General features: G+C 48.7%; 1 gene segment (V, D, J or C); it reads left to right on the forward strand.

Moving 5' to 3' along the window:
• LOC128846210 (Ig heavy chain V region C3-like) lies at nucleotides 1-7,996 on the forward strand (the record flags this gene model as incomplete). The annotated part of the segment is given in 3 exon segments: nucleotides 1-10; nucleotides 1,177-1,484; nucleotides 7,985-7,996. Coding segments are annotated over 3 exon segments (330 nt in total), but the record flags the coding sequence as incomplete, so codon positions are not given.
• Between the last annotated feature and the right edge of the window lie 7,821 nt (nucleotides 7,997-15,817).

Below are 15,817 nucleotides of genomic sequence, written 5' to 3' on the forward strand. Positions count from 1 at the left end.
ATGGTGTTAGGTACCCAAATCCCATTCGAAATCAAAGGGAATTTTGCATCTAACTCTCTTTGAAAAATCCCTTAGAACCTGTTGAAAATGCCAGCCTGGGTATCCCGCTCCCATTGAAAATCAACAGGATTTTAGCACCCAACTCTCTTTAAATTTCTTTGTAATTTTCAGACTTAAGCATGTATGTAACTTTAGCACCCATTGAATCCCAGTGTATCTTTGGGCGTTCTCCTGCCTGATTTAGTGCAGTAAAGCTCTCAGCCTCATTATTAGATTATGGCAGTGAGTAACATTGTTGTGCAGCTTTTTTCTATGCCATGTTTGAAAGTTCTCCCCGTGAATCTTTCTGCAATTCTTTGCCAGGTTTCCCCTCCTTCCCCCAGTCCATCTGACACCATCTCTCCTTGTTCCTGTCCTCTGTTTGCCTATGAGCACCAAAACCCTAGCCTGGGGTTTTGAAGCCTAAATGAATAGGACACCCACATCCTGCTGATTTTCATAGTGATTTGGATACCTATTTCCCACTGAATTAAGAAGGGATTTGTGTGACTCACTCTCTTATGCTCGTTTGAGAACTTTGGCCCCCAGTTTTTCTTCTCACTAAGAATGGTATTTGATTAGCATGCAAAACTTACACGTTGTAGCTCATATATAAACATAACATGAAATCCCACAAACAGTGGAGACTACTGGCTCAGAAATTTCAATTCCTCTGTGTCGCAGGCTAATGAAATGGATTACTCTCCCCTCCCGATGGAATTCCCATTGTGAATGTTCTTATTTCTGGCTGGACTCTCACGTAATATTATTGTCTTCTTTAATGTGCTTAATGTGCTGGAAATTCATCTGTAGTAATTTAACATAGTCCCATTGGCATATATTTATACTTCCTCTATCTATCTATCTATCTATCTATCTATCTATCTATCTATCTATCTCGTTTCCTCTTTCTCTCTCTTTAGCTTAAAATTTTATTTTGATGACAATCACTGTAATTTCGGATCAGCTTCATCTGAAAATGAAATGAAAAAGGGAAAATGGGATTTTTGCTCCTTGTAATTTTCACTGTAGCGGCTTTGGAAGGTATTTCCTTCCTCTGAATAACTGACAGAATTAGAAGAATATTTTCTTATCTCTGCTTGTAAATCAATATTTTCACCCTCTTTTTATTCCCAGGTGTCCGGTCCCAGGCGCTGGTGGAGTCCGGAGGGGATGTGAAAAAGCCCGGAGACTCTCTCCGCCTCTCCTGCAAAGCCTCCGGGTTCACCTTCACCAGCTACTACATGGATTGGGTCCGACAGGCTCCTGGCAAGGGTCTGGAGTGGGTGGCTGAGATTAACTCGGATGGATCGAGCCAGTGGTACTCCCCGGCTGTTCAAGGGCGATTCACCATCTCCAGGGACAATCCCAACAACCTGCTGTATCTGCAAATGACCGGCCTGAAGCCCGAGGACACCGCCCGGTATTACTGTGCTAGACAAACAATGACACTAACACTGTCGATGCTAATACAAAAACCAGAGCTGCGGAACTTCCCGCGCCTGCCGCATGGGGGCAGCAACGACACAAGCAAAACTCTCCTGTCTTGGGCACAAGCGGGGAAGGGGGCGTCAGGACTGAAAACTCTGACATCCCGGATTAACTCTTTAATGCCCTGACTACATCCCCCACCCCAGTGCAGAGCAGAGCGCTGCTCGCCTCACACAAACGGCTCTTCCCATTGGAGTTAACGGGGGATCTCCATAGAGCGAAGCAACGAGCAATTGGCCCCTTCTCCGTATGGCTAAACCTGCCAGGGAACATTCCCCTCTGGGCACCGCACAGCTCAGAGGAGCCGGTCACTGCTGGGGACGGGATTCAGTCCCAACTCTCTGCCAGCGCCAGCGGGTGTCCCAGCCCCATGGGACCCCGTGAGCCGGCCCCTCCCCCTCACAGCCCCACTGCTCGTGGGCCGGAGCTGCAGAGCTGAGATTCTCCCCATCTTGTGAATATTTATATGTATTTGTTTCCTGCATAACAAACAAACAAACAAAAAGAAGCAGGTCTCCCTGCAGCTCCGCTCGCTGACAGCCGCAGACACCGCCACCTATTACTGCCCCAGAGACACAGTGACGCAGAGCAGAGCAGGGCCCGCACCAAAAGGGGAAATGGGCTTTTCAGCAGTGCAGAGATACCGGGTACTGTGGCATTGGTAACACCATGTGAGTCTCCCTTCCCTTTACCCAGGTGTATTGCTGACAAAGCCGGGAGTAGCTCCCCCGCTCCATGTCTACAGTTACACTAGCACATCTATGCCCATGACAATGGACCACCTAAGAGAACCCTGAGACTTTCTGTTCCCCTCTCACCTAGACAAAGACACCCCCTCTCTGACCCCTCTTTTATACACCGATAGAAACGACTTAGGTATTGCCCCTCTAACATTGTTAATTACCACCCTTTACCCTGTAGATGTTGGTTCCACGGAAACATCTCTATCCATCACCCTGTCATACTGACCTGATCTTTAAGAGGGGTCAGTGTGTTCTTGTGTCCGCTTCAGGACCTGTGTTTACACCAGAACCTTGTATGGGGTGTTCTGGAACTACCCTTATGGAATGTGCTGACATGAATACTTAGTGCCTAGGAATGCTCCTGTTTTTGCAGCGCCAGCCCTGTTCTCGACCAGACCATGTATTGGATCGTTAGCCTGCAAGCAGGCATCTGCTTTGTAACAGAGCCTGACTTTTGCTCATAGTTTGACTCTTGCTAACTTTGCTTTATATTCTCAGGGCCTGACTTTCGTTCCGGCCTTCGGCTGTACACCAAGCCCTTATCCCGGGTCTTATCTCGCAGGTGCTGTCTTTATTCTACACCCTGTTTCACAGATGGGGAAACTGAGGTATAGGGAGAAGGGACTTGCCCACTGTCACTCAGAATGCAAGTGGCAAAGGCAGTAACATCACCAAGGTAATCTGTCCCAGTCCAGTGCTCCATCCTACAGCCCAGACTGCTTCGCATCTGTAGCATGATCATCTTCATCATCATCATCATCAAAAAGAACAGGAGTACTTGTGACACCTTAGAGACTAACAAATTTATTTCAGCATAAGCTTTCGTGGACTACAGCCCACTTCTTCGGATGCATAGAATGGAACATACAGACAGAAGATATTTATACATACAGAGAACATGAAAAGATGGAAGTACGCATATCAATTGTAAGAGGGCAATCAATTGAGATGAGCTATCAGTAGCAGAATAACTCATCTCACTTGATTGGCCTCTTACAGTTGGCATGGCTACTTCCACCTTTTCATGTTCTTTGTATGTATAAATATCTTCTGTCTGTGTGTTCCATTCTATGCATCCCATGAAGTGGGCTGTAGCCCATGAAAGCTTATGCTGAAATAAATTTGTTAGTCTCTAAGGTGCCACAAGTACTCCTGTTCTTTTTGCGGATACAGACTAACACGGCTGCTACTTTGAAACCTTTCATCATCATCAGTCATTGTGCCTGCAGAAGAGTACATGTTCCAAGAAACCAAGGGAATGAGATGCCCGGATCCCAAAGCAATTCAGTGGCAATCAGGTGCCTCACCCCCTTAGGCGCGGTCTCAGGGTGTTTAATTTTCACATGTTCCCCACTCTCAGGGCATAGGAGCCTGGCTCACTGATTCATTTCTTTGTTTCCTTCCCAGGTGTCCTCTCCCAAGTACAGCTGCGAGAAACTGCCTGGGAGTTGCTGCCCAAATTCCTATTGGTCAGTGTCATAGAACTGTGTAGGGCAGGTTTAAAATGTTATACATGTGTTCCACTCCAAGCCCTATACATTGCTACACTTCTATTAGCTTCCTTAGGCCTGGTCTACACTACGGGTTTAGGTCGACTTTAGCAGCGTTAAATCGAATTAAGCCTGGACACGTCCACACGACGAAGCCCTTTCTTTCGACTTAAAGGGTCCTTTAAACCGGTTTCTTTACACCACTTCCAACAAGGGGATTAGCGATAAAACCGGCCTTTGCGGGTCGGAATTGGGGTAGTGTGGACGGAATTCGACGTTATTGGCCTCCGGGAGCTATCCCACAGTGCTTCATTGTGACCGCTCTGGACAGCACTCTCAACTCAGATGCACTGACCAGGTAGACAGGAAAAGATCCGCAAATGTTTGAATTTCATTTCCTGTTTGCTCAGCGTGGAGAGCACAGGTGACCACGCAGAGCTCATCAGCACAGATAACCGTGATGGAGTCCCAGGATCGCAAAAGAGCTCCAGCATGGACCGAATGGGAGGTACGGGATCTGCTCGCCATATGGGGAGATGAATCAGTGCTAGCTGAACTCCGTAGCAGTAAAAGAAATGGCAAAGTATTAGAAAAGGTCTCCAAGGCCATGAAGGACGGAGGCCATAACAGGGACACACAGCAGTGCTGCGTGAAAATTAAGGAGCTATGGCAAGCTTACCACAAAGCCAGAAAAGCAAACGGAAGGTCCGGGGCAGAGCCGCAAACTTGCCGCTTCTACGCGGAGCTGCATGCCATTCTGGGGGGTGCAGCCACCCCTACCCCAACAGTGTGCTATGACTCCGTCAATGGAGAAACACACAGGGAAAACGGTTCGGGGAAAGAGGAAGATGAGGATGGAGGTACTGTAGGTAGCTCACAGCAGCAAGGAAGCGGAGAAACCGGTTTCCCCAACAGCCAGGATATGTTTGTGACCCTGGACCTGGAACCAGTAACCCCCGAACTCACCCAAGACCCTCAGGGCACACAGGAGACCTCTGGTGAGTGTACCTTTGTAAATATTTGTAAACATTACACATGGTTTAAAAGCAAGAGTGTTTAATGATTAATTTGCCCTGGCAATCATGGCCAGTACATCTACTGGAAAAGTCTGTTAACATGTATGGGGATGGAGCGGAAATCCTCCAGGGACATCTCCAGAAAGCTCTCCTTTATGTACTCCCAAAGCCTTTGCAAAAGGTTTCTGGGGAGGGCTGCCTTATCCCGTCCGCCATGGTAGGACACTTTACCACGCCAGGCCAGTAGCACGTAGTCTGGAATCATTGCATAATAAAGCATGGCAGCGTATGGTCCCGGTGTTTGCTGGCATGCAGACAATATCCATTCCTTATCTCTCTTTGTTATCCTCAGGAGAGTGATATCATTCACGGTCACCTGGTTGAAATGGGGTGATTTTATTAAGGGGACATTCAGAGGCGCCCGTTCCTGCTCTTCTGAACAGAAATGTTCCCCGCTGTTAACCACGCGGTGGAGGGGAGAGGTGAAGTGATCATCCCAGAGAATCCTGTGTGTATGTGGGGGGATGGTTTACTTGGGTTTGTGCCGCATGTTAACCGGGAAACCGCAGCCCCTCCTTTTACATTGGAAACCCATTTTAAATGGACAACCCAATTCATCCTTGATATGGGAAATGCGCTGCTGTTTGAAACCTTTCCCACATGTTAAGAAGGTTAAAAAAGCCAAAACACTGTGGCCTACCATGGCTGCCTGCAAGCCGAAATATGCGACCTTGTAATGAAAGAGTGTACCCATTGTTCTCTAAAATGTGTCTTTTTTAACCACCTCTCCCTTCTCCTCCACCAGCTGCAAATGTTTCTCCTTCGCAGAGGCTAGTGAACATTAGAAAGAGAAAACGTAGGACGAGGGACGATATGTTCACGGAGCTGCAGATGTCCTCCCATGCTGATAGAGCAGAGCAGAATGCGTGGAGGCAGTCAATGTCGGACATGAGAAAAGCACAATATGAACGAGAGGATAGGTGGCGGGCTGAATGGCGGGATGAAAAGAGCAAGTGGCGGGCTGAAGACGATAGGTGGCGTCAGCTTGCAGACAGACGGCAAGAGTCAATGTTCTGTCTGCTGGAGCATCAAACTGATATGCTCGAGCGTATGGTTGAGCTGCAGGAAAGGCAGCAGGAGCAGAGACCGCCGCTACAGCCCCTGTTTAACCAACAGCCCTCCTCCCCAAGTTCCATAGCCTCCTCACCCAGATGCCCAAGAACACGGTGTGGGGGCCTCTGGCCACCCAGTCACTCCACCCCAGATGATCGCCCAAGCATCAGAAGGCTGGCCTTCAATAAGACTTAAAGTTTTAAAATGCAGTGTGTCCTTTTCCTTCCCTCCTCCCCCACCCATCCCCGGCTACCTTGGCAATTATCCCCCTACTTCTGTGAGGAACTAATAAAGAATGCATGAATGTGAAAAAACAATGACTTTATTTCCTCTGCAAGAGGTGCTCGAATTGGGGAGGGGAGGGTGGGGTGGGGTGGTTGGTTTACAGGGAAGTAGAGTGAACTGGGTCGGGGGGGGGGTTGGAGGGTTCATCAAGGAGAAACAAACAGAAGTTTCACACAGTAGCCTGGCCAGTCACAAAACTCGTTTTCAAAGCTTCTCTGATGCGCACCGTGCCCTGCTGTGCTCCTCTAACCGCCCTGGTGTCTGGCTGCGTGTAATCAGCGGCCAGGCGAGTTGCCTCAACCTCCCACACCGCCATAAAGGTCTCCCCCTTACTCTCACAGATATTGTGGAGCGCACAGCAAGCAGCAATAACAATGGGGATATTCTTTTCGCTAAGGTCTGAGCGAGTCAGTAAGCTGCGCCAGCGCGCTTTTAAATGTCCAAATGCACATTCCACCACCATTCGGCACTTGCTCAGTCTGTAGTTGAACAGGTCCTGACTCCTGTCCAGGCTGCCTGTGTACGGCTTCATGAGCCATGGCATTAAGGGGTAGGCTGGGTCCCCAAGGATCACGATAGGCATTTCAACATCCCCAACGGTTACTTTCTGGTCCGGGAAGAAAGTCCCTTCCTCCAGCTTTCGAAACAGAGCAGAGTTCCTGAAGACGCGAGCATCATGTACCTTTCCCGGCCATCCCACGTTGATGTTGGTGAAACGTCCCTTGTAATCCACCAGGGCTTGCAGCAGCATTGAAAAGTACCCCTTGCGGTTTACGTAGTCGGTGGCTTGGTGCTCCGGTGACAAGATAGGGATATGGGTTCCGTCTATGGCCCCGCCACAGTTTGGGAATCCCATTTCAGCAAAACCATCCACTATTGACTGCACGTTGCCCAGAGTCACTACCCTTGATATCACCAGTTCTTTCATTGCCCTGGCAAATTGGATCACAGCAGCCCCCACCGTAGATTTGCCCATTCCAAATTGATTCCCGACTGACCGGTAGCTGTCTGGCGTTGCAAGCTTCCACAGGGCTATCGCCACTCGCTTCTCAACTGTGAGGGCTGCTCTCATCTTGGTATCCTGGCGTTTCAGGGCAGGGGACAGCAAGTCACAAAGTTCCATGAAAGTGGCCTTACGCATGCGAAAGTTTCGCAGCCACTGGGAATCGTCCCATTCCTGCAGCACGATGCGGTCCCACCAGTCTGTGCTTGTTTCCCGGGCCCAGAATCGGCGTTTCACGGCATGAACCTGCCCCAGTGACACCATGATTTCCACATTGCTGGGGCCTGTGCCTTGTGAGAGGTCTATGTCCATGTCAATTTCCTCATCACTCTCTTCGCCGCGCTGCAGTCGCCTCCTCGGCTGGTCCTTGTTTTGCTTTGGCATGGCCTGGCTCTGCATATACTCCAGGACAATGCGCGTGGTGTTCATAGTGCTCATAATTGCCACGGTGATCTGAGCGGGCTCCATGATCCCAGTGCTAGCTATGGCGCCTGGTCAGAAAAAAGGCGCAAAACTAGTATCTGATGGACCAGGAGAAGGAGGGAGGGCGGGAGGGAGGGAGGGCCGAGTGACGACATGGCGTACAGGTACAGGAACAGGGAATTAAAATCAAGAAAGGTGGCTGTGCATCAGGGAGAAACACAAACATTAATGGTCCCCCCAAAGATTAAACTGAAAAGCCTGGGCTTAGCAGGCCGTTGATTTCACGGAGGAAGGGGAAGCAAATGAATACAGAACAAATCTATTTTTTACATCTTAAGCTGGCAGCCGACGGTGCAGCATGAGTGATAGCCTCTGCAGTACGATGACGATGGTTACCAATCGTAATATACCATTGTCATAACTATAAAGGGAAGGGTAATAGCTGTCCTGTGTACAGTACTATAAATCCCTCCTGGCCAGAGACTCCAAAATCCTTTTCCCTTTAAAGGGTTAAGAAGCTCAGGTAACCTGGCTGGCATCTGACCTAAAGGACCAATAAGGGGACAAGATACTTTCAAATCTTGGGGGGGGAAGGCTTTTGTTTGTGTTCTTTGTTTGGGAGTGTGTTCGTTCTCGGGGACTGAGAGGGACCAGACATCAATCCAGGTTCTCCACATCTTTCTAAACAAGCCTCTCCTATTTCAAACTTGTAAGTAAATAGCCAGGCAAGGCGTGTTAGTTTTCCTTTGTTTTTCTCAACTTGTAAATGTACCTTTTACTAGAGTGTTTATCTTTGTTTGCTGTACTTTGAACCTGAGACTAGAGGGGAGTCCTCTGAGCTCTTTAAGTTTGATTACCCTGTAAGGTTAATTTCCATACTGATTTTACAGAGATGATTTTTACCTTTTTCTTTAATTAAAAACCTTCTTTTTAAGAACCTGATTGATTTTTCCTTGTTTTAGATCCAAAGGGGTTTTGGATCTTGATTCACCAGGAGTTGGTGGGAGGAAGGAGGGGGGATGGTTAATTTCTCCCTGTTGTAGATCCCGGGGGGGGGGGGGTTGGAACTGATTCACCAGGAGTTGGTGGGAGGAAGGAGGGGAATGGTTAATTTCTCCTTGTTTTAAGATCCAAGGGGTTTTGGATTTGTTTTCACCAGGGATTTGGTGAGGGTTTTTCAAGGCTTCCCAGGGAGGGAATCCATTGATGGTGGCAGCCGAACCAGAGCTAAGCTGGTAGTTAAGCTTAGAAGTTTTTCACGCAGGCCCCTACATTTGTACCCTAAAGTTCAAAGTGGGGATCTCAGTCCTGACATGGTGGCAGGGGTGGGAACATTTTAAACCCAAAAGCCAGTGAGATTTTTTTTCCTTCTAGCTGCTTGGAAAGCCGAGCTGGAAGTAGATAGATGCATATCTTATCTCTCCTTGCCTGAAGGCAGAGGTGTTAAGTTTTTTTTTACAGGTCCTTTGTTAAGAGAAGGGTTCAATTAGCAAATGACTGGTAAAAGGTATTTACAAGCTGAATTGTTTTTTTTTTTCTTTTTACATCCTCGGGAGTAGCTAGTTAGAAAGTTACTGTTAACTCTGCAGCAGCCAGAGCTGAGAGCTTCACAGTTTGTCAACTGCAAAGGGGGTTACCCAGCACAAGAAAACAGGAAAATGACTACCAAAGAAGTAGCTAACAAAATAGAACTGGCCAAACTAGAAGCAGAAGAAAATGAAAGAAAACATCAGAGACTGCTTCAATTAACAAAACTCGAGACAGAGCAGAGAGAAAGAGAAGAAAAAGCCAAAGAGGAGGCCCACAAGAGAGAGATGGAGCTGAAAGAAAAAGAGATGAAGATGAAAGAAAAAGAGATGGAGCTGAAAGAAAAAGAGATGGAGGAGAGAGAAAAAGAAAGGAAGCATGAACTGGAAGTAGCAAAGGCTAAGCAGGATGCACCAGCCAATGCTAACAACCCCCCTCCAGGTACCACTTCCCATCCCAGAAAATTCCCCATCTACAAGGCAGGCGATAATACTGAGGCCTTCTTAGAAAATTTTGAAAGGGCCTGCCTTGGATACAGCATCACTGCAGACCAGTACATGGTAGAGCTGAGGCCGCAGCTCAGTGGACCCTTAGCAGAGGTGGCGGCTGAAATGCCTAAGGAACACATGAACAGTTATGAACTTTTTAAAAACAAGGCCAGACTCAGAATGGGGCTAACACCCGAGCATGCCCGTCGGCGGTTCAGAGCCCTAAAGTGGAAACCGGATGTGTCATTTACCCGTCATGCCTACCACATTGACAAAAATTGTGATGCCTGGGTATCAGGAGCAAATGTTAAATCTCTGGAAGATCTGCTTTCCCTAGTAAAAATGGAGCAGTTTTTAGAGGGTGTTCCTGAGGAAATAGAAAGGTACATCCTAGATAGGAAGCCCAAAACTGTAACTGAGGCGGGGGAGATTGGAGCCCAATGGGTGGAGGTGGCAGAAAAGAAAAAAACTAGTAGCAGTTGGAGCGAATATCAGAAGGGGCAAGCCGAAACAAAACCTTACCACTGGGGACAACCCAAGGCCCCACCCACATCCCAAGGGAAACCCCAGACGCCTTCTCACCCCACCACACCAGTCTCCACCAACCAACCTCGTCCCGGTGATACCTTAGCAGGGCGATGTTTTAAATGTAATGGACTGGGACATATAAAGGCTCACTGCCCCAAGAACCCCAACCGATTACAGTTCATTACACCCCAATCACACCAAAGATCCCCAAACCCAGATGCCTCTCTCATACCCTCGGAGCGAAGGGAAACCTTGAGAGTGGGCGGAAGGAAGGTTACCGCTTGGAGGGACACTGGGGCTCAAGTGTCAACTATCCACCAATCCCTAGTGGACCCCAAACTCATCAACCCAGAGGCTACAGTGACAATTCAACCCTTCGTGTCACAATCTGTAACCTTGCCTACAGCCACGTTGCATGTCCAGTACATGGTCAGGAATGTGGACTTTTGCAGTCTATGACAATTATCCCATTCCCATGCTGCTGGGGGAAGATTTGGCCAACCATGTGAAGGTAGCCAAGAGGGTGGGAATAGTCACCCGCAGCCAGGCTAAGCAAGCTTTCACCCCCATCCCTGTTCCTGAGCCGTCCACCAGGGCCCCGTCTGTGTTACCGGAGACCCAGACAAAGGTGGTGGAACTGGATCCTCTGCCAACGACTGCAACAGCCGTAGTGGATCCAATCCCAGAGACCCAGCCAAAGCCAGTCCCAGAACCGGAACTGGCAACGCAACCAGCACCAGAACCATTGCCAGCCCTGAGTCCAGCGCTTGCAAACCCGTCTACAACTCCAATGCCAGAGGGCACCAGCGAGCCTGAACTGGCAGAAGCAGCAGATAACCCTACCCAAGAGGCTCAGCCAGAGCCTGAGTTACCACATAGTGCACCAGCGGACAGCGGTTCACAGTCAATGGAAACAGCCCCAGCACCTGCATCACTTCCAGAGGGACCAAGCCCCAGTCCACAGTCCAAGGAGGAACTGATGTCTCCAGCATCAAGGGAACAGTTCCAGGCCGAGCAGGAAGCAGATGACAGCCTTCAAAAAGCTTGGGCGGCGGCGCGGAGCACCCCACCGCCTCTCAGCTCTTCTAACCGATCCCGGTTTGTTGTAGAACAAGGACTTTTATACAAGGAGACTCTTTCTGGTGGGCACCAGGAAGACTGGCATCCTCAAAGGCAGTTGGTAGTTCCCACTAAGTATCGGGTAAAGCTCTTGAGCTTAGCCCATGATCATCCCAGTGGCCATTCTGGGGTGAACAGAACCAAAGACCGGTTGGGGAAGTCCTTCCACTGGGAGGGAATGGGCAAGGACGTTGCTAATTATGTCCGGTCTTGTGAGGTGTGCCAACGAGTGGGAAAACCCCAAGACCAGGTTAAAGCCCCTCTCCAGCCACTACCCATAATTGAGGTCCCATTTCAGCGCGTAGCTGTGGATATTCTGGGTCCTTTCCCAAAGAAGACACCCAGAGGAAAGCAGTACGTACTGACTTTCATGGATTTTGCTACCCGATGGCCGGAAGCAGTACCCTTAAGCAACACCAGGGCTAAAAGTGTGTGCCAGGCATTAACAGACATTTTTGCCAGGGTAGGTTGGCCCTCCGACATCCTTACAGATTCGGGAACTAACTTCCTGGCAGGAACCATGGAAAACCTGTGGGAAGATCATGGGGTGAATCACTTGGTTGCCACCCCTTACCACCATGAAACCAATGGCCTGGTGGAGAGGTTTAATGGAACTTTGGGGGCCATGATACGTAAATTTGTAAATGAACACTCCAATGATTGGGACCTCGTGTTGCAGCAGTTGCTTTTTGCCTACAGGGCTGTACCACATCCCAGTTTAGGGTTTTCACCATTTGAACTTGTGTATGGCCGTGAGGTTAAGGGGCCATTACAGTTGGTGAAGCAGCAATGGGAGGGGTTTACGCCTTCTCCAGGAACAAACATTCTAGACTTTGTAAGCAACCTACAAAACACCCTCCGACATTCTTTGGCCCTTGCTAAAGAAAACCTAAAGGATGCTCAGGAAGAGCAAAAGGCCTGGTATGATAAACATTCCAGAGAACGGTCCTTCAAAGTAGGAGACCAAGTCATGGTCTTAAAAGCAATCCAGGCCCATAAAATGGAAGCGTCGTGGGAAGGACCATTCACGGTCCAGGAGCGCCTAGGAGCTGTTAACTATCTCATAGCCTCCCCCACCTCCAACATAAAGCCTAAGGTATACCATGTTAATTCTCTTAAACCCTTTTATTCCAGAGAATTAAACGTTTGCCAGTTTACAGCCCAGGAAACAGATGACGCGGAGTGGCCTGAAGGTGTCTACTACGAAGGAAAAAAGGATGGTGGCGTGGAAGAGGTGAACCTCTCCATGACCCTTGGACGTCTGCAGCGACAGCAGATCAAGGAGCTGTGCACAAGCTTTGCACCAGTTTTCTCAGCCACTCCAGGATGGACCGAACGGGCATACCACTCCATTGACACAGGTAATGCTCACCCTATTAGAACCCCACTCTACCGGGAGTCACCTCATGCCAAAACTGCTATACAAAGGGAGATCCAGGACATGCTACAGATGGGTATAATCCGCCCCTCTAAGAGTGCATGGGCATCTCCAGTGGTTCTAGTTCCCAAACCAGATGGGGAAATACGCTTTTGCGTGGACTACCGTAAGCTAAATGCTGTAACTTGTCCTGACAACTATCCAATGCCACGCACAGATGAGCTATTGGAGAAATTGGGACATGCCCAATTCATCTCTACTTTAGACTTAACCAAGGGGTACTGGCAAGTACCACTAGATGAACCCGCTAAGGAAAGGTCAGCCTTCGTCACCCAGGCAGGGGTGTATGAATTCAATGTACTCCCTTTCGGGTTGCGAAATGCACCTGCCACCTTCCAAAGACTTGTAGATGGTCTCCTAGCGGGATTGGGAGAATCTGCAGTTGCCTACCTCGATGATGTGGCCATTTTTTCTGATTCATGGGCAGAGCACATGGAGCACCTGGAAAAAGTTTTCGAGCGCATCCAGCAGGCAGGACTAACTGTTAAGGCTAAAAAGTGTCAAATAGGCCAAAACAGAGTGACTTACCTGGGGCACCAGGTGGGTCAAGGAACTATAAATCCCATACAGGCCAAAGTGGATGCTATCCAAAAGTGGCCGGTTCCAAAGTCTAAGAAACAGGTCCAATCCTTCTTAGGCTTGGCTGGATATTATAGGCGATTTGTACCCCACTACAGCCAAATCGCCGCCCCGCTGACAGACCTAACCAAAAAGAAACAGCCAAATGCAGTTCAGTGGACTAATGAGTGTCAAAAGGCCTTTAACCAGCTTAAGGCAACACTCATGTCTGACCCTGTGCTAAGGGCCCCAGACTTTGACAAACCGTTCCAAGTAACCACAGATGCGTCTGAGCGAGGCGTGGGAGCAGTTTTAATGCAGGAAGGACCGGATCAAGAATTCCATCCTGTCATATTTCTCAGTAAGAAACTGTCTGAGAGGGAAAGCCATTCGTCAATCAGCGAAAAGGAATGCTATGCCATTGTGTACGCGCTGGAAAAGCTACCCCCATATGTTTGGGGACGGCGTTTCCAACTACAAACAGACCATGCTGCGCTACAGTGGCTTCATACCGCCAAGGGAAATAACAAAAAACTTCTTCGGTGGAGTTTAGCTCTCCAAGATTTTGATTTTGAAATACAACACATTTCGGGAGCTTCTAACAAAGTGGCTGATGCACTCTCCCGGGAAAGTTTCCCAGAGTTAACTGGTTAACAATTGTTTTTGGAATGAAACATATTGTTAGTTTTTATATAATCAGTAGTATGTCTAAAGGTACATGTGTCTTATTAACTCTGTTTTCTCCTAGAACTCCAGGAAGAAATCACAGCCAGTGTGGAACCGAACATCCAACACTATCTGTGATTTGGGGGGCGTGTCATAACTATAAAGGGAAGGGTAATAGCTGTCCTGTGTACAGTACTATAAATCCCTCCTGGCCAGAGACTCCAAAATCCTTTTCCCTTTAAAGGGTTAAGAAGCTCAGGTAACCTGGCTGGCATCTGACCTAAAGGACCAATAAGGGGACAAGATACTTTCAAATCTTGGGGGGGGAAGGCTTTTGTTTGTGTTCTTTGTTTGGGAGTGTGTTCGTTCTCGGGGACTGAGAGGGACCAGACATCAATCCAGGTTCTCCACATCTTTCTAAACAAGCCTCTCCTATTTCAAACTTGTAAGTAAATAGCCAGGCAAGGCGTGTTAGTTTTCCTTTGTTTTTCTCAACTTGTAAATGTACCTTTTACTAGAGTGTTTATCTTTGTTTGCTGTACTTTGAACCTGAGACTAGAGGGGAGTCCTCTGAGCTCTTTAAGTTTGATTACCCTGTAAGGTTAATTTCCATACTGATTTTACAGAGATGATTTTTACCTTTTTCTTTAATTAAAAACCTTCTTTTTAAGAACCTGATTGATTTTTCCTTGTTTTAGATCCAAAGGGGTTTTGGATCTTGATTCACCAGGAGTTGGTGGGAGGAAGGAGGGGGGATGGTTAATTTCTCCCTGTTGTAGATCCCGGGGGGGGGTTGGAACTGATTCACCAGGAGTTGGTGGGAGGAAGGAGGGGAATGGTTAATTTCTCCTTGTTTTAAGATCCAAGGGGTTTTGGATTTGTTTTCACCAGGGATTTGGTGAGGGTTTTTCAAGGCTTCCCAGGGAGGGAATCCATTGATGGTGGCAGCCGAACCAGAGCTAAGCTGGTAGTTAAGCTTAGAAGTTTTTCACGCAGGCCCCTACATTTGTACCCTAAAGTTCAAAGTGGGGATCTCAGTCCTGACAACCATCGTCTACCAAAAGGCAAGGGGCTGCTGCTGTGTAGCAATGCAGCCCCACGTCTGCCAGCCCCACGTCCGCCAGCACCCAGCATCGCCCTCGGCCTCTTCTGGGTGCTTAGCAGACAATACTGGGCAATTGGCAGAAAATAGTATACTACGACTAGTAGCCATCATCATCGAGACAGTAGCATGTCTGCCCAGGTGCCCATGATTGACAGCCACTACAGTACGACGACGACGGATACCAGTCATAATATACCATCGCCTACCAAGGGGCTGGTGCAATGCAGCCCTACGGCTGCCAGCCCCACGGCTATTACTCATGCTACACCGTCTACCGCCAAAAGGCAGTTAGCAGCTGCTGCTGTGTAGCAATGCAGTCCCACGTCTGCCGGCACCCAGAGGACATATGGTGACGGTGAGCTCAGCTGAGCTGAGCGGGCTCCATGCTTGCCGTGGTATGTTGTCTGCACAGGTAACCCAGGTAAAAAGGCGCGAATCTATTGTCTGCCATTGCTGTGACGGGGGGGGAGGGGCCTGACGACAGGTACCCAGAACCTCCCGTGACACTGTTTTGCATCATCCGGGCATTGGGATCTCAACCCAGAATTCAAAAAAAAGGCGCGAAAGTAGTATCTGACGGACTAGGGGAAGGAGGGATGGCGGGCCGAGTGACGACATGGCGTACAGGCACAGGGAATTAAAATCAAGAACGGTGGCTGTGCATCAGGGAGAAACACAAACAACTGTCACACAGAATGGTCCCCCCAAAGATTAAACTGAAACCCCTGGGTTTAGCAGGCCGTTGATTTGACGGAGGGAGGGGGAAGCAAATGAATACAGAACAA

This window comes from Malaclemys terrapin, chromosome 12, assembly GCF_027887155.1.
Source record: "Malaclemys terrapin pileata isolate rMalTer1 chromosome 12, rMalTer1.hap1, whole genome shotgun sequence".
Classification (NCBI taxonomy): Eukaryota; Metazoa; Chordata; order Testudines; family Emydidae; genus Malaclemys; species Malaclemys terrapin.